The sequence below is a fragment of the Cervus elaphus genome, chromosome 9 (genome assembly GCF_910594005.1).
Source record: "Cervus elaphus chromosome 9, mCerEla1.1, whole genome shotgun sequence".
Lineage (NCBI taxonomy): Eukaryota > Metazoa > Chordata > Mammalia > Artiodactyla > Cervidae > Cervus > Cervus elaphus.
Genome location: NC_057823.1, coordinates 39,944,377 through 39,966,656, shown reverse-complemented (window position 1 = coordinate 39,966,656; position 22,280 = coordinate 39,944,377). Strand labels below are relative to the sequence as shown.

The window sequence follows — 22,280 nt, the reverse complement described above, 5'->3', positions numbered from 1 at the left end:
GTCTCATTTCCAACTCCTGTCAGTGCTTCCTAGATCAGGGCTGGGACTGAGGTGAGGGGCCCTCACTCTTTAGTTCATGCAAAGGAAGAGTTGACACTATGAACTTGACAGGGTTTCTCCACATTTTGTAGCTGGCACTTCACATGCATTGCCCTAATCCTAACCCTGGCCTAGATTGCTTCCCAATTAAATTGCACTCAAATTAGGTCCACTTCTGGAGGAACCTGTCCTAAGCATTAGTCTTTATGTTTTATACATAGAAAACGGAGGCTCAGCAAAGTGCAGAAACTCACCTTGTCATACAACTGGTAAATGTGATGGGAGTCAAACCCAGGTCTGTCTGACGGCAGTGCTGATTCTCTGCTGTTCCACACTACTTCCTAACCCCACTGGAGTCACAGAATCCAATGGGGATTTTAAGCTTGGATGGGCCCATTCTCGCCTGTGAGGCAGAGCAGCTTTGGCCCTAAGTTGAACTAGAAGATGGGAATTGGGGTGAGGAAAAGGCATGTAGCAAGTAGATGGTAGTACCAGTGGGAAGATGGAAGAATGTATAAACCCTGAGTGGGAAGGCTGCTGAAGCCATATGTACCTGGAAGGCAAGAAGAGTTTACTTATTTCCTCTCAGTTTCAAGAGCCCTGTACTATTGAGGTTGTGGGAGAGTTCTTCAATTTAACAAAAAGTAACTGATACCTCTTCCCTGGTGGCTCAGATGGTAAAGAATCCACCTGCAATGCAGGAGACCCAGGTTCCATCCCTGGGTTGGGAAGATCGCCTGGAGAAGGAAATAGCAACCCACTCTAGTATTCTTACCTTGGAAATCCCATGGGCAGAGGAGCTTGGTGGGCTCCAGTCCATGAGGTTGCAAAGAGTCAGATACGACTGGGCAACTTTCACCTTCACTTTTCATCTCATGTTAGAGCTAAAACATGGGCTCCAGAGATAAATAGGAATCATTCTTTGAGAGTCCACAGTGCAGGGGGGAAGGCAAACAGATTCTATTGATAGATTGTAGTCAATGCAGTGATACAGGGAGATCAAGACTCTGGGATCAATAGGCTGCTACTCAGCTGGGATCAGGGCCAGGAGGAGCTTGTCTGGGAAGGCTCCCAGCATTGGTGATGTCTTGAGGTGTAATTTAAAGAATGAGGAAAAATTAAGTGGAAAGGCTGGATGGGGCAAAGAGGGAGTCAATCCAGACAGATCAGCATGAACAAAACACTTAACAGTAAAGAGCAGCTTGTTGGGTATAGGAGAGCTGGAGTAAAAGGGCATGGGGGGAAAGGCAGGAAGCTTGTTTGGGCCTGAGGGCCTGTGTGCCTGGCCAGGGGGCACTGTCAGCTGTGAGAAGCAAGCCTGGGAGCAGCTCAGAATACGGATGGCCTGGCTCTCATCCCAGCCATGGTACCTGGGCTACAGCCCACCTTTCCCCCAGCTAACTGCCTCTCGTCTTTCCTTAGTTCCTCCTCAACAGCTGGAGATCGGTGTTTAGGGTCTATGAACCTTGTCAGGACTTGTCCTTCCCCTTGGTCAGTGGTCATCTGGTGTATAAAGAGAACGACTGATCTTGCTATGCCTCTGCTACAGTCAGGGCTGTCATAGTAGTTCACAGACCCCAAGCCCAGGCTGCCTCCTCCCTCCATAGGCCCTGACATAGGCCTTCTTTGACACTCTGCCTAGGGAGCTGGGACCCCTGCTGCTGGGGAAATAGACATGGGACTTCCAGAAACATAGACAAAGAGCCCTGGCATTGCTTGTCAGAGGTGTATCCTCACTCAGGTTCAGGAGACAGCAAACTGTCAGCATGAATCACAGTTGGGCCTTTGGCATTCAGTTCTGTGTTCTCTCCTAACTGAACAAAGTTGAGAGAGACAAGCCCCAAGCTAGGCAGGCTGCTATGTTGTGAATGACAGCCACTCTGTCCTCCCCGCCCCCATTCCCAATATTCCTGCCTTTAGAGCTTATCTGCCTGATTGCTGCCCACTAAACTGTGCAGAGGAGCTGATGTCTGGCATGTTGCCAGGTCCAGTCACGCCCTAGACTGATAGAATAGGTATCATCCTTGGTCTCCATCCTGGTGTCATGTGTAGGCCGAGTACTTACTCAGATGGTAAAGAATCCGCCTGCAATGTGGGAGACCTAGGTTCAATCCCTGGGTTGGGAAGATCCCCTGGAGAAGGGAAAGGCTACCCACTCCAGTATTCCTGCCTGGAGAATTCCATAGACTGTGCCTAGGGGGTTGCAAAGAGTCAGACATGACTGAGCGACTTTCACTTCACTTCACTTCACTGTTAATGAGGTAGCCTGAAGTTTTAAAGTATCTGCTCACCAATTTTGAGGGAAATTGGTGCAGTACGTCTAGTTACCATGGTGGGTATCTTAGTCCATTTGGCTTGCTATTACATAGTACCACAGACTGAGTGGCTTATAAACAATGGAAATGTATTTCTCACAGTTCTGGCAGCTGGATGTCTAAGATCAATGTGCCAGCATGGTCAGATGAAGGCCCTCTTCCAGGTTGCAGACCACCAACTTCTTGTATCCTCACACGGCAGAAGAGGCAAGAGAGCTTTCAGCGACTTATGATGAGAACACCGGTCCCATTCATTAGGGTTCCACCCTTAGGGCCTAATCACCTCCCAAAGACCCCACTTCCTAATACCATCACCTTCAGCATGAGGCTTTCAACATAAGACTTAGGTTGGTGGGGGTGGGGGACAAAACTATTTAGACCATAACACTGGGCACAGTGATACCCCAGCTTTCTGCACATTCCAGAAGACTAGTTCAGGGAAAACCGGCTGGATGGCCCACAGCTCCACTGCAGCTTGAAAGTCCTCTTCCCCTTCTGGTAGAGAAGTTCCACAGTGTGAAACTACCATTAACCTCTTGGCCTATAGACTAAAGGCTAAACTCCACAGTCTGGCTGCCTCTCACCCCACCATATGTCCTCACCTACATGTGTCATCTTGAGGTCCTTGGAGCTGCACCCCAATTCCGTGAAGTTGCCTGTGCTCCGTGATTTTGTACATGTTCTTCTCTTTGTCAAGGACACACTCCCACTCTTTCTTTAGGGCTCGCTTCCTCAATTTCTGCCCACTCTAGGGCAGGGTTAGTCTCTTCCTCTTGTACTCCCACATTGCCTCTTGTTCATTTAGTAAGTCCTTCCATGTTTTGGAAAATTGTCCATTGAATTGCGTATTTCCCAGGCTAGGTTTCTCTAGTTCCTTTCCAGGGGTGAGACACCACCTCAGAACTCAGACTCGGAGTGCTTGTAAAATGGATGGAGCTTCCCAGCATTGCAGAGGGAAAATCCTAGGGCTCTTGACTTAGTTCAGGACTATCAACTTTCTGTGGTGATCTTGCTTAAATTTGCACCATGGCCCTGCCTAACCTAACCTCCCCCAGACTCAGAGGGAAGTGCACCTTCCTGAATTAGCTGGTGTCTGGTGAGAGGGTGGGGCTTGGTGACATTGTAACTCATATCACTGGTGAGTTTCACTTTGGGGTGCAAACCAGGCTGGTGGATGTCTCATTGAGAAAGAAGAGCTCTGATCTAAGGAGAGTGACCAACTGCTGCTTCTCCCAGGTAAGATCCTCCTCTAATTACTGCCAACCTCAGTTCCAGCCCCTTGCCCTCATCTCTCCTACTTAGTCCATCCTGGATGAGTGGAGGCTAGAAAGACTAAGTTGGCTTTTCTTCAGTGGTAGTTCCCATCCTTGGTAGAGGTCCCTGGCATACCTTTCAGAAGGAAGGCCCGTTCGATGTAGTTGATTCAGTTGAAAAATGCCAAGAGGCCCCTAGTTATTCAAACATGAGGCCCTAGGCTGGGTTCAGGGACCTAGTAATATGGGAGACATGTCCTTTGCCATAGGGACTCTCAGCTGGAAGAGACACAAATGAATGCATTTACCAGAAGTATAAACACTGGGGTTACTTGAGGGAAGCCTTATAGTCTCTGATGTGTAGAAGTGTTGAATAAATATTGAATAGAAGAAGGAATGAATAAGAGAGTGAATGAATGAATGAATGAATGAGCTAGCTGGGCCTTGAAAGGAGAGTGAAATCTCACTATGTGTGTATCCCTAGGCCTTCCTTTCCCAAAGATAATTGCCTCATTTATCCCATTTTATCCTCAAAAGAGACCTCTAACATATGTGGAACATACGTTTGACAGATTTGAGAGAGAGTACAGGTATATGTGACTTTGGGGAGAATTGTTGGAAACTGATTTCTTGGTTCTCTGAATAAGAAAAAACTCCCCATCTCTCAATTTTTCTAGCTGCTAGACCAGCTTTACTGGCAGCTGCTTAGGCCAAGCTCTCTGCTGGGCACTGAAGAAATAATGACTCAGACACAGCAATTCCAGGGAAGGCTGTGAACAAAGGCTGAACAGCCAGAGATAGGACAAAGCTCATAGTGTGTCTGGAATATGAAGGGGAGGAGCAAGAGAGGAAGCTTGGATTGAGGACAATGTCAGGGGCCTGCAACGCCACAATAAAGCGTTGGGGACTTGTTTTTTCTGCGGTAGAAACCATCACAGTGTGAAGGTTGTCTTCCTTTCTTAGGGGAGATGGAACTGGGGAATGATATGATAAAGTCTATTTTTGCACAGTCACTCTGGTGACATGTTTGTTGTGGGTAGGGTGGGGAGGTAGACACACAGCAAGAGTATCAATTAGGAGACTGTTGGAATAGTCAAATGGGTGCGAGGTCTAGGACAGTGTCTGTGGGAACTGGGAGACGGGGACACACAGGGGAGCTCTTTCCACTCTCAGCTTTTTTAAGCCTGAGAAATGATTGCATAGAGGAAATGAAGGTCAGGGATGTATAGAGGCAACAGGAATGCCTCCAGCCAAGGTGAAGGACAGGAGAAGAATTTCATGGGGAAAAGTGAAGGAGAAAATGAATGTGACTTTGACCATTGAGTTTGAGGAGCCTTCTCCAGCAGAAGGAGGCCAGGAAAGACTGATGGGCACAGCCAAGGGAGAAGAGAACTTCTCAGTGAAGAGAATTCTCATGGCTTTGCATGCCTGAGAGGACAAAAGGGTGGGGACTGAGGAAAAGGCTGAGATTGGGCAGTCAGGAGATCACGGGTGACGACAGGAAGGGCAAAGTCATGGATGTGATGGGAGGGGCAGGTGCGGAGAGGTTGCAATGGAGGGAAGGCAACTTTCCCAAAGTTTACCTGTTATAGGAGAGGGCCAGATGCCTTCTGCCCATCTTGGGCCCTCCACTGCACCACCCCTGAAGGGCACTTGAATCCTTGAAGTCTTCTTTGGAAACTTCCTGGTCCCCTTTTAATTCATATCCAGATTAAAAAAAAAAAAAAAAGGCCTTGAGATGGAGAGGGGGTCTTCCCAGGTGGCGCTAGTGGTAAAGAACACCCCTGCCAGTGCAAGAGATATTAATCCCTGGGTCGAGAAGATCCCCTGGAGGAGGGCATGGCAACCCACTCCAGTCCTCTTGCCAGGAGAATCCCATGGACAGAGGAGCCTGGTGGGCTAGAGTCCCTAGGGTCGCACAGAGTCAGACATCACTGAAGCGACTTAGCAAGCACGCGTGAGATGGAGAGATGGTGCAGCGGCTCTGTGGAGAGCTGTGTCCTCAACTTCGAGCACAGGGCTTTTGGGTCAGCATCATCCCACCTTCTGAAGCCCACCGTGTTGTCTTGTTGTACATCACAGTTCCCACAGCATTTTCCCTACTGTCACTCTGTTTAACTCTGGTGACAGCCTTGCAAAGGTAGGTACTATCATCTCCTGTTTTTTACACATAAAGAAACTGAAACTCAAAGTCATACATGCCCAAAGTCATAGCACTAGTGGAACCCTTTTCTGAAGTGTAGATTCGTCCCTGTCCCCATCTCTCTTCAGCATGAAATTCACTCAACTTGGCATGAAGATGCCAAGCCAGCCTGCTTGCTTCTGTGGCAGATCTTAACCCACTCCCCACTTACCTCACACCCTTTGTTCCAAACCTCTAGCACATCCCTGAACTCCCAAGTGCAGCAGCAAGTCCACCTGTCACTGCCTGTGTCAATCATACTGTGATTACTGGTAAAGCTGTGAAGTCCCTGAGGGTGTGGCCTAGGTCTGCTTCATCTGTACACCAGCACATGGCATTGTTGTTGTTTTAGTCGCTAAGTTGTATCTGATTCTGTATGACCCCATAGTCTGTAGCCCACCAGGCTCCTGTGTCCATGGGATTTCCCAGGCAAGAATACTAGAGTGGGTTACCTTTTCCTTCTCCAGGGGATCTTTCTGACCCAGGGATCAAACTTGTGTCTCCTGCATTGGCAGGCAGATTCTTCGCCACTAAGCCACCAGGGAAGCCACAGTAGACACTAGGGACTGGTAAATGTGAATGAATGACAGAATGAATGAATGGCTTTGGGATGAGAAATCAGCCTTGCCAGTGCTCTCTTGCTGTACATGCTCTGGAAAATGAGGGCCCTCTGGTTGATTTACTAAAGAATCTTTGATGGTCAGAGATTCTGAGCTCTGCCCTCATCTTCCTACCTGGTCCCCTTCAGAAGGAAGAAAGTTAAGGGTCTTCATCACATCCTCTGCGGTTCATCACAGGCCGTGGAGTACATGGTTCATCTGGGCTATCCCTTTCCTCCCATAGGAGGCCACCCCTCACCATTGTGGAACCACATGGACTCCATTGGGTGTCTAGGGTTGCAGCTAGGGGAAGGAGCCCCCGGCTGCCCCCAAGAAGGCTTGCCCTGCCCCTCAAACAGCTCTGAGATGGTAAGTTCAACACTAGGTCCCTTCAAGCAGGAGCGGCCCCACCACAGAGCCATGGGCTCACACCCACGCAGCCCTTTCCAGCTTACTGAGCCTTTCATATCTGATCTAGCAACTTCCTCTTTCAAGACCCCACACCATTGAGAGGTGGGGTTTATCTTTTCCTCTAACGGGTAAGGATGAAGGGACTTAGAGAGGTGACGTGCCTTGAGTTTAAGGCATGACAGGAGCTTGAGCTGAGGTGTTTCAGCTCCAAATGTATCACTTTTGGTACATTGGGTTGTCTCAGTCTAGAAAGGACCCTCCAGGGTTTTTCTGGTAGAAAGCTTAAGGCCCTTCCTCTCCTCACTTCTCTAGTCATTCCTCTACATCTCTTTCCCCTCAACATGGCCACTGCAGTCAGGCACACAGGGGTGATTTCAGTGCTGAACTCAACTTGGGAGGTTATTGTGGTCCGAATACCTCAGGTTAGCTCAGAGTGAGTTTCTCTTTTTCCTGTCATCTTGACCAAGATTTAGAAGCCCTTCCCTACCACACCCTTGAGCAGGAAACACTTGGGTAAGCATTTCATATCTCTTCATCTCTGTTTCTTCATCAGTACAATGGAGGAAAATAAAGTCTAATCCCCCCACCCTGGCAGATTCAGTGAGCTGTTGGAGATAAAGGAACTGCACAGAGGAGGCATTCATGAAGGGGTTCTTGAATTGTTCCCTGCCGTTTCTTTAGTTTCCTAGCCCATTCTGACATCTGCTGGATTTGGCTTGTTGCCCACACTGTGGGGGCATCATCCCTCACTGCATTTCATGCCCCCACTTTACCCTTGTCCAACCTCTGCCCCAGACCCTGCTGTAAACATTTCCTCTATGCACAGCCCATAACTGGGCCACAGAAGGGAGCAGGGACTCTGCTGCAGTCTGCCCTGCTGGGCTTGCCTGCCACCACTTCCTCTCTTACTTCACACCACTCTCTCTTGAGACTTGCACACTGGTCCCACACCAACCCTGCTGGCTCAACTGCACACACGTGCAGTTTAAAGACAGTTCTCTTTGGCTTTGGGGGACCTTCACATGCAGCCAAACATCCTGTGGCCTTGGGTCCCCACTCGGCACCACAGGCCGCAGTCTCAGCTCCCCTTCCCATAGTGATCCAAGAACCACATGGTGTTGGAGCCCAGCACCACCTGCGTCCCTTCCACGTCTGTTCCCTCAGGACTCTTTGTTTCCAGAAGGGACATGGAGTCAGGCTTCCCAGGCTGGTTGTAACTTGTTCTCTGAGAAAAGGGAACCATGTTGAGCTTGTCCTGTAGACCGGCCACTGTCTCACCTCTTCACATCTACTGTCTTCTCAGTCCTCTCACATTACTGAGAAGGGGGTGATATTTTTACTCCTGCTTGACAGAGGAGAGGTGAGGTGATGGACCCAGACTGACCAACACAGCATGTTGGTCAAAGAGTCCCGCATTGAAGTCACATAAAATCCACCCTCACTCTCCTGGCTGAGATCTCTCCCCACTCCTCTTGGGGGAGGTTGAGGGGGGAGACTCCAGTAGCTTCTCCTGGCTGCTGCACGCCCACCAGCACTGGCCAGGGAGTATTATTATTCTCCTGGTGTTGCATAAGAGGTAAGTCTGATCATGTCAGAGAGAAGTTTGACTTGCCCAGGGCCACACTGCCAGGACTTCCCTGGTAGCTCAGAAGTTAAAGAATCTGCCTGCATTGCGGGAGAACTGGGTTTGATCCCTAGGTTGGGAAGATCACCTAGAGAAGGAAATGGCTACCCACTCTAGTATCCTTGCCTGGAGAATTCCATGGGCAGAGGAGCCTGGTGTGCTACACCGCAACCGCATGGGGTCTCAAAGAGTCGGACATGACTGAGTGACTGACCCTTTCACATTGCTAGGAAGTGGCAGGGCAAGGACTCAGATGTAAGCTTTCTCACCCCAAGTTCTTGATGATGGAGTTTCTTCATCAGCTTTGGGTTCTTTTCAGGTGTTTTTATAAGGCTTCACATTTATTTGGAAACATCTCTGTAGTCAGAGAGGTCTGGATTCAAGTCCCACTCTTCCCCTTACTACCTGGATTAGGCAGATGACTGGCCTTCTCTGAACCTGTTTCCTCATTTGTGACATAGTAATAGCCTCTCCTAGCACACATGGCCACTGAAAGCAGTAACGTGCTTTGAAACTGCACATCTGGTGCTCCAGTTAGAATCCTTTGCTTCTGTAGGGATCTGTTTCCCATTCTCTTCCTAAAGCAGGGGTGGGACTGAGTTGCTTCCGTCTCCCTCAGTGGGCAGCCTCCCCTCCGTGGCTCTCCCTGCCTCCTTATCCAGGTGCCTGAGTGGTACTTTTCAGATATGGGCCCAGTGTGGGGCAGCAGGTCATAGGAATCCTTTTTTTTTTTTTTTTAGGAATTCTATTCCTATGAGATGGGTGGTGGGGGTCTGGGAGAGTGGAATCAGGGCATGGGGCCCTCCAAAGAACTCAAGGAGACTGCTGAGGTCTCTTGGAAGGACAGGCCAGAGGGTTGTCCAGGGGAGGTTCCCACACAGACTTGAGGTACTGGAGCTTTTCTTAAGCTCCACTGAGCTTCCAGTGGAGAACATCGTGTCCCATCCTCTGCTTTCCCTGTCTGCCTGCCCCTCCCTTCACTCTGATCCACTCCTGGCCCAGCCTTCCCCCACATCCATCCCCTTTGCTCTGAAGAAAATCCCTTTGTGTTCTTCCTCCAAATCTTCAAATGGCTCATTCCTCTCTTTCATTTAGGTCACTTCCACAGGGAAACCTTTCCTGACCAATATCCAAAAATACCTCTTCCTCCCCTGGTCACTCCTGAACTTCTATTTCTGCCTTTTTTTTCTCCCATTACTACCAGAACTGTATTATGTGTTTCTGTGCTTATTTTCTGTCCTCTACATTGGAATCTGAGTTCCACAAGAGCAGGCTCAGCTGGTTGTGCAATATATGGTGCTTAGAACAGTCCTGGGTACATATTAGGGGCTCAGTCAATGTCTGTGGGAAGGATGGCCAAACTGTGGGAGGACTGACCTCCACAGTGTGGCCCCCCAAACTCTCCTGGGCCAGGCTTGCCCAGGTGCCATGAGCATATCAGAAGAGGGAAGCCCCTGAACCCGAAGTGCATTCACACATTTGTTCATTCATTTGTTCATCCAACAATAATGCACTGAGCAGCTTGGCTCTGGGTACTGGGGAACCAGAGCCAATCAGTAGTGGGGTGATAGGGGAGAGGCCTCACCATCCCTAAATTCAAAGAAGTGGAGGGAGGTGCAGAGAGCTGACAAGGAGCCACGCGGGAATAGAGCAGGAGAAAGTGTGCGGGTCGTCCCTCCAGAGAGGAGCCTTCTGAGACTGCAGGAGCTGGTGCAGGCTGTGGGCGGCGGGAAAGCCACGGGTGTGTAAAGCGGTGAGAAGGGGGGCTGGATAGTTGCTGGGAGAGCAGCAAGGCTCACGGGGCTCAAGCAGGGCTCAGGTCAGCCCCTAGGAAAGCTGAGGGAGGGCTGCTGCTCTGAGTTAGGGAAGGGAGGTGTGAGCTGGGCCAGGCTGGCCTCTGTCCTGGTTGGAGTTGGGGGATATGGCTAGGCCAACAGGCCGCCCGCCCAGATGTCTGCCCATTTCTCCTCAGGTGCAGGAATGCCTACGGCAGTTCACGGTGACAGGGGCGCAGCTGCGGCAGATCCAAACCAGCCTCCTGGGCTCCATGGAGCAGGCGCTGAGGGGGCGAGCAGGCCCTGCCCCTGCTGTCCGGATGCTGCCCACATATGTGGGGTCTATCCCACATGGCACTGGTGGGTGGCACAGACTAAGATGTGTGGCCAGGCCTGCAGAGAGGGTTCTGATCTGAGAGAGAGGTGGGGGTGGGGGGGTTGTTCCTTACCCCTTGCTCCATCGCTAAGGTCCCTTGATGAGCCTACACAGGCCTTAGGAATGTTTCTGGGAGGTGGAGGCCTTGGTCTCACCAGCCACATGCCTTTCTGTGACCTGCTTGCCCACAGAACAAGGGGACTTCGTGGTGCTGGAGCTGGGGGCCACAGGGGCCTCACTGCGTGTTCTATGGGTGACCCTAACGGGCATCGAGGGGCACAAGGTGGAGCCCCGGAGCCAGGAGTTTGTGATCCCCCAGGAAGTGATGCTGGGTCCTGGTCAGCAGGTGAGCACTCAGTGCATAGTCCGGGCCTGGCAGGGCCGCTGGGGCTCCAGTGGGCAGAGTTAAGCCCCCAACCCCATCCCACAGCTCTTTGACTTTGCCGCCCGCTGCCTGTCTGAGTTCCTGGCTGTGCTGCCCGTGGGCAATCAAGGTCTGCAGCTGGGGTTCAGCTTCTCCTTCCCTGGTCACCAGACAGGCCTGGACAAGGTGAGGCAGAGTGGCTATGGGGACAGCGGGTGGAGGGGCTGCAGGGCCGTGAAGGTCATTGGATTGACCTGACTTTCCTGCCTCCAGAGCACCCTCATTTCCTGGACCAAAGGTTTTAAGTGCAGTGATGTGGAAGGCCAGGATGTGGTCCAATTGCTACGAGACGCCATCCAGAGGCAGGGAGTAAGTAGAGGCAGGGGAGCAAATAGGGCTCTGCCTTGGGTCTGGGAGGGCCCGCTTTCCTGTCCTGTTGGTATCCTTTATCCACTGAACCCTGGGGTAAATGCTGCTACCATTCTCATTTTATGGGCTTTCCTGGTAGCTCAGCTGGGATTCTAAACCCAGGAGAATCCAGGAGACCCCAGTTCGATTCCTGGGTGGGGAAGGTCTGCTGGAGAAGGGATAGGCTACCCACTCCAGTATTCTTGGGTTTCTCTGGTGCCTCAGATGGTAAAGAAACTGATGCAATGTGGGAGACCAGGGTTCGATCCCTGGGTTGGGAAGATCCCCTGAAGGAGGGCACGATAACCCACTCCAGTATTCTCGCCTGGAGAATACCCATGGACAGAGGAAGCTGGCTGGCGAGCTACAGTCCATGGGGTCACAAAAAGTCGGACATAACTGAGTGATGAAGCCACAACACATTCTCATTTTATAGATGAGGAGACTGAGATTAAGAAGGGTCAAGTAAATATTGAGGACTAAAGGGGAAACAGATGAAAAGACTTGACCCTGTCCTCAAGGACCCTGCAAGCCTAGTGGGGACAGCATCCCAATAAAAGATTGTCCCTGTTGAGAAGTTGGTTCCGATGACTCTGGGAACACAGGAAGGGTGCACTGTGACCTGAGCAGAGACCTGAAGGCGAAGTTTGCCAGGTGCATAAGCTGTGGCTGGGGAAGTTCTAATTTCAGTGAAGGGCATTTTCAAAAGTCTGAATGGCTAAGAAAGGTGCTCTGGATCCATGTGGACTCGCCACTGTGGGTGCTGCGTGAGTAGCTGGAAGTCAGGACTGAGAGGAGCAGGCTTGGGAAGATAGGCCAGGACCAGGGCGAGCAAGTGAAGTGCGTACAGCGCAGCCTTCAAGGTGACATGCTTGCTTACCCTTGTCCTGGTCCTGTGAGGAGCACTGGGGTTCCAGAAGTAGTGGCTGAGGCTGAGAGCCTCTGGGACCTCCAGGGCCTGAGACAGGGGCAGAGGAGCCAAGTGGCAGGGGTAAGAGGGAAGAAAATCCTTTATAGGGTGGGAGGACCTCGAGCATACATGGCACAAACATGTGGACACACCTTTGGGGGACCCTGCAAGTCTCCATCAGATCCAGGGCCCCAGCCCCACCCACCTCCCAGGCTCCCCAGCCTCTGTCCTCGCTGTTGCCCAGGTCCACGGCGTTGATGTTGTTGCTGTGGTGAATGACACCGTGGGAACCATGATGGGCTGCGAGCCAGGGGTCGGGCCGTGTGAAGTCGGGCTGGTTGTAGGTAGGTCACGCGGGTGTTTGTGATAGTGGATGGAGGGCCTGGCTGCCTGGTGGGCAGGCCCTGATGGGGTTGTCCCTGCCAGACACCGGCACCAATGCATGCTACATGGAGGAGGCAAGGCACGTGGCAGTGCTGGACGAGGACCGGGGCCGCGTCTGCATCAGCATCGAGTGGGGCTCCTTCAGTGACGAGGGGGCCCTGGGGCCAGTGCAGACCGTCTTCGACCGCACCCTGGACCATGAGTCGTTGAACCCGGGTGCCCAGAGGTGGCCTAACTTCTCTCTAAGTCCTACAACTGCGTTGTTCCACTCCTGCTCTATTCTACTCTAGCCTTTAGGCCCGCGCCTCCTGCTCCCCACTTGCATCCTGGGGGCCCTGGCCAGTCTCAAAGAAGGAATGGCTCAAGGTTCTAGAATGCAGAGTTTTCCGCTCTTATTCCTGACTCTGGCCAGCTCCAACAGGGGTTAGGGGTTGGGAGTAGTCAAGCAAAGGGTCTCCTACTCTCCTTGGGTCCTTCCAGGAGCCCCCTTGAACTACATCTAAGCCAGGGGGGTAGTGTGGTCTAGGTGAACACCCAACTATCTCCGAGGAGGTCATTTGCTTCTGGACCCTTCAGTCAGGGACCCCAGAGAAAATGAGCCCTCTTTGGGAGTTCTTGGAGGCGGGAGTAGGAGGGCTGAGGGCTTAGGCAAGGCTCTGGCCAGCTACCCTTCTTGCCTGTAGGTTTGAGAAGATGATTGGGGGTCTGTACCTGGGTGAGCTGGTGCGGCTGGTGCTGGCTCACCTGGCCCAGCGCGGGGTCCTCTTTGGCGGCCACACCTCCCCTGTCCTGCGAAGCCAAGGCAGCATCCTCCTGGAACACGTGGCTGAGATGGAGGAGTAAGTGCAGCAGGCGAGGGGGCTGTGACAAAGCCACTCCCTGACTTGGGAGTGGGGGGGAGCGTGGTTTCCCCCTGACGGAGCTGTGCATGGAGCTTTGGTGGGGGCAGGGAGCTTCTGGCCTCCTTGAGCCCCAAAGCAGCACTCTGTCCCCCCTAGTCCCTCTGCTGGGGCAGCCCGTGTGCACGCTGTCCTGCAGGACTTGGGCCTGAACCCGAAGCCCTCAGATGCTGAATGGGTGCAGCGTGTGTGCATGGCTGTGTGCACGCGGGCCGCCCAGCTCTGCGCTGCTGCTCTGGCCGCTGTCCTCTCCCGCCTCCAGCACAGCCGGGAGCAGCAGGCTCTTCAGATCGCTGTGGCCACCGGAGGCCGAGTGTTTGAGCGGCACCCCAGGTACTTGGAATACAGCGTGAACCTGTGTGAGCAGGTCACCAGAGCATGTGTGTGGGTGTGATACACACCCAGAGGGCACTCTGGTACCACAGGTGCAAGGCAGTGGGTGTGAATGGCTCCCTAGCAGAATAAAGATGGATGGAGGGTTAGGGGAGGTCAGAAGAGGTCAGAAGAAAGAAAGAGGGTTCTCTTGGGTGTGCAAGGGGGGGATCACAGGAGCACTGGGTGCATGGCTGGTGCATAGATGGGTTTTGAACTGAACTGATTTGAAGTGAGGGAGCCCAGGGCTTTGGCATGCTGCAGGGGTCAGGGCCAGGTGCCAAGCCAGGGCACACCTGCTGTGTGTCTGTTTAGGTTTCTCAGTGTCCTACGGGAGACAGTGAGGCTCCTGGCCCCTGACTGCGATGTCTCCTTCATCCCCTCTGTGGACGGGGGCGGCCGGGGCGTGGCTATGGTGACTGCGGTGGCTGCCCGCCTGGCTGCCCAGCGGCGCCTGTTGGAGGAGACCCTGGCACCATTCCGGTTGACCCGGGAGCAGCTGGCGGGGGTGCAGGCACAGATGCGAGAGGCCATGGCCAAGGGGCTCCAAGGGGAAGCCTCTTCCCTCCGCATGCTGCCCACTTACGTGCGGGCCACGCCTGATGGCAGCGGTAAGGACCTGGCCTGAACATGGAGCGGGGACACGGGCTCCCAGGGGTCACAGCATGTGTGGGGCTGGAGCCTCTAGCTCCGTCCTGGCCCTGAGGGTCTCTGCCTCACAGAGCGTGGGGACTTCCTGGCCCTGGACCTGGGGGGCACCAACTTTCGAGTCCTCCTGGTGCGTGTGACCGCAGGAGGTGTGCAGATCTCCAGCCAGATCTATTCCATCCCGGAGTGCGTGACCCAGGGTTCTGGGCAGCAGGTACCCACAGCCTGGAGCTGATGTCAGGGGGCAGGGAAGGGCCTAGTGGCCCGCTCCCTGACTTGCTCCTACCCCACAGCTCTTTGACCATATTGTGGACTGCATTGTGGACTTCCAGCAGAAGCAGGGCCTGAGTGGGCAGAGTCTCCCCCTGGGTTTCACCTTCTCCTTCCCGTGCAGGCAGATGGGCCTGGACCAGGTGAGAAAGGCAGGGCCCGAGGAAGCCATCCTCTGAGGTTTTCCGCTAACATGCTTTTCATGGAGTGGGCAGGAGGTCCAGAGAGAGCTTTCTGGGCTGGGGAGAGGACCAGCTGGAGGCACTGCAGGGCTGTGCCTTGACCTAGCCTCAGTTTTCCCAGACTTGGCATGCTCAGGTGGAAGGGATGTGGTAAAATGGCCTGGAATCCAGGGCCATGGAAAGACATGGGATGGAGAAGGACATAGTTAGTTATCCCTAGAGGCTGCCAGTGGGCAGGAGAGTGGAGTCAGGGTTAGGTCTGGGCACCTGGGAGCAGTGTAGGCCTGCAGACTGAAGGCAGAGTTTGTTCTGTCTCTCAAAGCGGCTTGTGGTTGCATGGTTTATTTGTCCTTATTCCATTCCCAGCCTTGCTGGTGTTAGCCTGGCTCAGGGTTAGGTGCGTGGCTGGGATTGACAGAGGGGCAGGCACAGGTCTAGATGCAATACCTCCACATCCTTCATCAGGAGTGCTGGACTTCTCATGCATACCCCTAAGGACTGCCACGGAGACAGCTCCTCCCAGACCTCTGATCCAAGTTCCTAGGAGTCTTCTTCTCAACACCCCCAACTTCTGCTTAAAAGCTCCTCTCATGAGGAGCTTACTGGGCCTGAAGGTGCCCACCAGGTTCTTCCACACCTGTGCTCTCTGGAAAGTTCTGCCTCCTCTACTCCAACCAGCCTTCCTGTGGTTTCCCCTTCCCCTCTGCTCCTGCTCTGACCTCTCAGACATGGACCTCTGTGCTCCAGTTTCCTTTGGATCATGCAGTGGGCAGTGTCTCTCTGCAGTGTCTCCCTCCAGTCTAAGCATTCTGGCACCTTTTTATTGTTCCTTGTAAGGTGAGAGAGAAGGGCTTTCCAGGTGGCCTAGTGGTAAGGCATCTGCCTGCAATGCCAGAGACAAGGGTTTGATCCCTGGGTCAGGAAGATCCCCTGGAGAAGGAAATGGCAGCCACTCCAGTATTCTCGCCTAGAGAATCCCATTCTTGCCTGGAGAGGATCCTGGGCTATAGTCCATGGGGCCTCAAAAGAGTCGGACACAACAACAACAATAACAAAAGGTGTGAGAAGCAGGTGGAACTCGGTGTGCAAAATCAGGCATGCAGGAAACATGGTCCTATTCATTTTCTATAACAGAACTCAATTTCTATGTTAAGCCAACATTCTTTTCAGGAGTGAAAACTTAATGTTAATCAATTCAGGGACCCCCTTATTCAGGCAGGGGCCCCTCCTTTGCTGTATAGAATGTGCAAACAAGCCAGGGGTTTGGGGAGACATCTAGGAGCCGGCTATTTGGACTCCCCCTCTTGCTCTCTTGGGTCTTGACATCTCCCTTGACACCTCACCTTCCCCTCCATGGAAGGAGGTCAAAGGCCATTTCTGTTTTCAGATTACCCAAATCCCTTCTGTTTCTTCCCCTCCCCTACAGTGGCAGGCCCAGGGAAGAGGGCTAAGACATCTTTCTCAGAAAGCCATCCGGAACCTGGCTCTGACTCCTGCCCACCTCACCTTCCCCAGACCAGGGGGTCTTCCCCTCATCTGGGAGCAGGGAAGCTTTGCTGTTACTCACCAGCTGGCTCTCCCTCTTACCCACTCTTTCGCTCTGGTTTCTCTTTTTGAGACAATGAGCACAGACCACTCTAGCCGTGGCTCTATAGGAAAAGGAATAAAAGGAAACTACTGGCGGAAATGTCAGTTAATATTTCTAAAATCTCCTGCTCCAAAGATTCCCAGATCTGCTCTTCGTGCTTCTACTTGGACAGAGCAGTCATTTCTCCTAATGGTGGTAGAATAGTTCCCCCGTCGCCATCCCACCCAGGGGAAGCACAATAAGAAAAGAACAGCCCCAAGTTCAGCCGGGCCGCCGTTACTAAGTCCCCAGTTTAAGGCCAGTTTCTCACGGGGAATCACTGTGCCCCTCCTGTCCTGCTCAGGCGTCTGCTTCTGGCTCTTCCATTCACCCCTTGTTTGCATCTGAAACATGCGTGTGAACCTCCCATTGACTCAGCTCTGTCCCAGCTCGGAATTTCTCCCTCTCAAGTGGCTCTTGCTAGTTGTTTCTGTAGGAGCGGACTCTGCTGTCATTTAGACCTCTCTCTGTCCTTCCCTTTCTCAACACACAGCACTCATTCCGTTCATTCCTAACCCAATTACAAAGGACCATTCCTTCTAGGCAGATGTCTTAAAATGGCCAGACCTTCAGACCATCTCAGCATTCTGGCACTGAAAATAGAAGACTGGTTGGATGGTTATTAATAGGCTTCTTCACACTGGAGAGTTGAGAGGGGGCAGAGGGCAAGGCCCTTAGCCATGTGGGTAGAGTAGGACAGCCTCCCACTGGGGAGGGAATTGTATACACTGTATTCCAATGGGATACAGGCTTTGGGGAGGCAAAGTGAGATCCCAAGGGGCCTCCAGCTTCCTGCCTCCCCTTGGTCCCACCCCAGGGCATCCTCCTGAACTGGACAAAGGGTTTCAAAGCATCTGACTGTGAGGGCCAAGACGTTGTGTGTCTGCTGCGGGAAGCCATCAGACGTCGACAGGTAAGGAGTCTGTCTCCAGGGCTGCTTTGGTGCAACAGGCCTTGAAGGGAGTGAGGGGTCTCCGTCTGCCTGCTGGGGGGCCCTCTGCAGTAGAGACCTCTGGGTCTGGTGCTGGTTGCTGTGACAACCGCGTTGCCCAGCAACTAGAGGCATCCTTTTTTGTGCAGGCAGTGGAGCTGAATGTGGTTGCCATTGTCAATGACACGGTGGGGACCATGATGTCCTGTGGCTACGAGGACCCCCGTTGTGAGGTTGGCCTCATTGTCGGTGAGGAGCACCCTGCCTTTTGTGACTCTACTGCCTGATGCTAATTTACTGCCTCCTGTTGATTCCTCAGGTTGGATGTTCCCCTCGCTTTGGGGATGTGGCAACATTCCAACCTGAGCCCATGGGGCCCTGGAACACTATTGGGTTGAGAGGAGCTTGGGTGTCTAGCCCAGCTCTGCTGCTGACTCATAGTCATTTAAGCTCTCTGAACCTCAGTTTGCTTATCTGTTAAATGAATGTGAGCTTTGGAGTGTTATAGATTTGGGTAGAAATACTAGCTATGTCAGGCTTCCCAGGTAGCTCAGCTGGTAAAGAATCCTCCTGCAATGCAAGAGACCTCAATTTGATTTCTAGGTCCGGAAGATCCGCTGGAGAAGGGATAGGCTACCCACTCCAGTATTCTTGGGCTTCCCTGGTGGCTCAGACGGTAAAGAATCCACCTGCAGTATAGGAAACAAGGGTTCTATCCCTGGGTTGGGAAGATCCCCTGGAGCAGGGCATGGCAACCTACTCTAGTATTCTTGCCTGGAGAATCCCCGTGGGCAGAGGAGCCTGGTGGGCTATAGTCCATGGGGTCGCGAAGAGTTGGACATGACTGAGCGACTAAGCATAGCGCAGCACACTAGCTCTGTCACTTCCACCTGTATGACTTTGGGCAAATCGCCAAAGCCTCAGTTTCCTCATCTCTAAAGTGGAGATGATAACAATGCCAGTCTGAAGGGGTGATGAGGATGAAATGAGAGGGGACAAAGTCAAAGTGTAGCAGGATGCCTGGCTCAAGACACACACAGTAGTTGGAATGCAGTGGACCCCAGGGGTGGGGGTGTGCAGAGAATGAGTTGAGATAGTCCTTTGAGTAGTCCAAGATTCTAAGTCTTTATTAAGCTCCTCTCCTGTGGCAGTTGGAGGCTGGATGTAGGGACAGGAAGACATTAAAAAGGGGAAAATATCTGCGTTCTTGGAACTGACTGTTTAGCGGGGATTGAGTCCAGAAGAGCACATGGCCATCAGAGAGAGCTGAACCCAACTCTAAATGCCAGGGTGATGAGGCCAAGATCAGAAAAGAAGCGGTCCCAACATGAGTGAGACTTAAAAAGAAAGCCTTGAAAAAAGGGATTGGCTAGATGGAGGAGGAGGGCTCTCATAGCTCCTTGGACATCCGTCTCTTAGAGCGGGGGATGTGTGGCAGGCTCGCAGGAGACTGGGAGCTTCTTGATCATAGTGCCTGGCACTGTGCTGGAGAGAGGTGGTGCAGATTGCTGTGTGGATAAGTACCTGGATGGAGGAGTTCCGGGGGCCAACACACCTGCTTAGAGCTGATCGTGTGTTGGGGAGAGGAAGGAAATACCTCTATCCAGGGTGTGCCCTCTGTCTGTAAGCTTCTTGGCATCAAGGTCACATCTAAATGTCATGTTCCCGCTGTGGTTTTTCATTACTTTTGAGGCAGGAAGACTCACCTGTGCTTGGGCATCCCGTGATGCTCTTCTTTGCACCTCTATTTGGGCTGCATCATAGCTGGCTGCTCATTGCCCCGGCTCTGGCCACTGTGGGGCTCCTCCTCATATCTCATTTTTATGTCCCTGGTTCCTGGCCCAGCACCTGCTATTTGACTAAAGACCCGGAAGGTCAGTCCAAGAAGGCGTGGGCCTCTCACCTGTGTGACTGCGGGGCTATCACACATCTCCCAGGAGATGACATGACTCTCAGGCATTTAGGGAGCACCCTGAGGCAGCATGGGAGATGGACTGATGGTGGTGCTGGTAGGGGAAGAAGTGGAGGCCCAGGGGGCTTGGTGGTGGCAGGGTCTGAAGAAGGGATGTGAGAAAGGAAGGAAGGAGGACTGACCTGGCCCTGGAACAGGCCAACAAGCATGTGGAGATGGAGGGGTAGGAAATGAGCCATCTCAGTGGGAGGGGCTCAGAGGGATCTTGTGGGCATCAGTCAATGCAGACACCCCATTTGGCCCCTCTGCAGGAACAGGCACCAATGTCTGCTACATGGAGGAGCTCCGGAATGTGGCAAGTGTGGATGGGGACTCAGGCCAGATGTGCATCAACACGGAGTGGGGTGCCTTTGGGGATGACGGCTCTCTCAGCATGCTCAGCACCCGTTTTGATGCCAGTGTGGACCAGGCATCCATCAACCCCGGCAAGCAGAGGTATGGGTTGGGCCAGGCAGGTGTGACTGGTGGTGGCCGGCACTAGTTGATATGGCTGGTGGCTGGTGGTGGCTGGGGCTGGGGCCTTAGCCCTGTGGGCACACACACACGTTCATGCAGGTTTGAGAAGATGATCAGTGGCATGTACCTGGGAGAGATCGTCCGCCACATCCTCTTGCATCTGACTAGCCTTGGAGTTCTCTTCCGGGGCCAGCAGACCCAGCGCCTTCAGACCAGGGACATCTTTAAGACCAAGTTTCTCTCTGAGATTGAAAGGTGCTGAGGCCTATATTATGTCCCTCCACCTCCCAAAGGACTCTCTCCTGGGGTGGAATGCTGGTTGGAGGGAGGTCCACCCCAAAGGACAGAAAAGTCATGAGAGGGGGTGCTCATGCAGGACCCTGCCCCTCTGTTCCCTCCTGTTCCCAGTGATAGCCTGGCCCTGAGGCAGGTCCGAGCCATCCTGGAGGATCTGGGACTGCCCCTGACCTCAGATGATGCTCTGATGGTCCTGGAGGTGTGCCAGGCTGTGTCCCAGAGGGCTGCCCAGCTTTGTGGGGCAGGCGTGGCTGCTGTGGTGGAGAAGATTCGTGAGAACCGGGGCCTGGAAGAGCTGACCATATCCGTGGGGGTTGATGGGACCCTCTACAAGCTGCACCCTCAGTGAGTCTGGGTGGCGGGCTCGGCAGGGGGGCCATGGCCAAATGGGACTGGACTGACCTAGGCTCACGCTGGCCTCTCCCCCTCACAGCTTCTCCAGCCTGGTGGCAGCCACAGTGCGGGAGCTGGCCCCTCGCTGTGTGGTCACCTTCCTGCAGTCAGAGGATGGGTCTGGCAAAGGTGCAGCCCTGGTCACTGCTGTTGCCTGCCGCCTTGCCCAGAGGACCCGTGTCTGAAGAAGCCTCCAGCAACCAGCTCTGTTGGTCCAGGGCTGGGACCCTGTCTGTCCGCAAGCCAGGCCCAGACACCCAGGACTTTCCAGAATAGCCATGTGTGACCCGCGCTGGGGAGACCCCTAGCTCTCCCCGAGAGAAGTAGCACTTGGGTTAGCAATATATATATATAATTTATTTACATTCACGTCCGCTAAAATCCCTACGTGCCCTGGCGGCCGGGCAAGGCTGTGTACATAAGGCCAAGTGTAAGTGCACGAATGCACTTAAAACAGAGTCAGGGCACAAACTTCACACCACAGGCCCCACATGGGGCACCTGCCAGCCCCAGGAATGGGCACGCCATGGCACACACACCCGCCATTGTCCAGCCCGGGACTCCCATTGCATATTCACATGCCCTGTTGGGCAGGGCTCCTCATGGCTGGGGGCAGGAGAGGGGAACAGGGAGGAGCCGTTGGGTGTCCCTGGGTGGGTGGGAGAAGGGCAGCATGTGAGAGGCAGGTGTGGGCTGACACCGGGCCTGAGAGACGTGAGCAGCCTCTGGGTGTACGGCATGAGATGCGTGTCGGGGGGGACACGGGTGCCAGGAGCACACAGGACATGCGTGGGCACGTGGCCGTGTGGTGGTTGTGTGCCTGAATGCAGGGGCCGCCCCCTGTTCAGCTGTGGCCTTCAGTCCCGAAGGCTTGGAGCCGAGCCCCTCAGATGTGCCCCTACCCAGCAGGCACGGAAATGTTTGCATAAGATCCAGCTCAGGCAAGAGCTCTGGGGCCACGTCCCGAGCCCATCGTGTGCATGCCTGCCTGTGTGTATGCGGCCCCCTGGCCGGGGCAGGAGGAGAGGTAACATCACACGCACAGACACACACACCAATGGGCTGGTTCCAGCCTGGGCTCCAGGCGCCATCCACCCTGGGACCCGGGGGGCCCGGGCAGAGTCAGAGCAGGTGGCAGTGCCAGCCTGGCCGCGCAGGCCGTGGTGGGGAGGGAGTGCGGGCAGGGTCTGAAAGGGCCAGTGAGAGGGGACCGCGTCCGCCAGGAGGGGGCCTGTCCGCGCAGCTCTCCCCGGTGGTGGGGAAGGGCCCTGTCTTGGCTTCTGCCTGTTCCTGGCGGGCGCCAAAGCTGGTGAGAGTGTAGGCATTGTGGGCCTCGCCGGCCTCAGCACTCGGCCTCTGACACTGTGAAGAGGCCGGCATCTGGCTGGCCCAGTCCGGCCACTGCTGCCGCCAGCTGGCTGAGGTTGCCGTTGGGGAAGTGCCGTGCCTCCCACAGGTTGAGGATCATGGCTGTGGGGCTGGGCTTGGAGGCAAAGAAGCTGAGATGGCTGCAGAAGGGAGGGGAGCGCGTCAGCGGCCTGGCCTCACCGGGGGCTGCCGCCTCCGCCCTCCTAGACCACCCGAGGACAGGGC

At 53.8% G+C, this 22,280-nt stretch overlaps 2 protein-coding genes across 4 annotated transcripts in view; one reads left to right on the top strand and one right to left on the bottom strand.

Annotated features, from left to right (window-relative positions):
* Positions 1–3,239: 3,239 nt before the first annotated feature.
* On the top strand, positions 3,240–21,052 carry HK3 (hexokinase 3). The gene is made up of 19 exons (XM_043912344.1): positions 3,240–3,590; positions 6,633–6,757; positions 10,396–10,558; positions 10,766–10,920; positions 11,005–11,124; positions 11,212–11,307; positions 12,501–12,600; positions 12,683–12,866; positions 13,324–13,479; positions 13,639–13,872; positions 14,227–14,522; positions 14,634–14,773; positions 14,853–14,972; positions 17,456–17,551; positions 17,719–17,818; positions 19,793–19,976; positions 20,097–20,252; positions 20,406–20,639; positions 20,728–21,052. Exons 2-19 carry the CDS (start codon positions 6,662–6,664, stop codon positions 20,870–20,872), a joined length of 2,775 nt encoding a protein of 924 aa, XP_043768279.1. The 5' UTR covers positions 3,240–3,590; positions 6,633–6,661; the 3' UTR covers positions 20,873–21,052.
* The window catches only part of UNC5A (unc-5 netrin receptor A), a 64,645-nt gene continuing 63,387 nt past the window's right edge, over positions 21,023–22,280 (bottom strand). For all 3 annotated transcript variants that reach the window (XM_043912347.1, XM_043912345.1, XM_043912346.1), the window contains one exon: positions 21,023–22,195. In XM_043912347.1, coding sequence (XP_043768282.1) covers positions 22,030–22,195 — 166 coding nt within the window. In that variant the 3' untranslated portion in view covers positions 21,023–22,029. The remainder of the gene's footprint in view (positions 22,196–22,280) is intronic.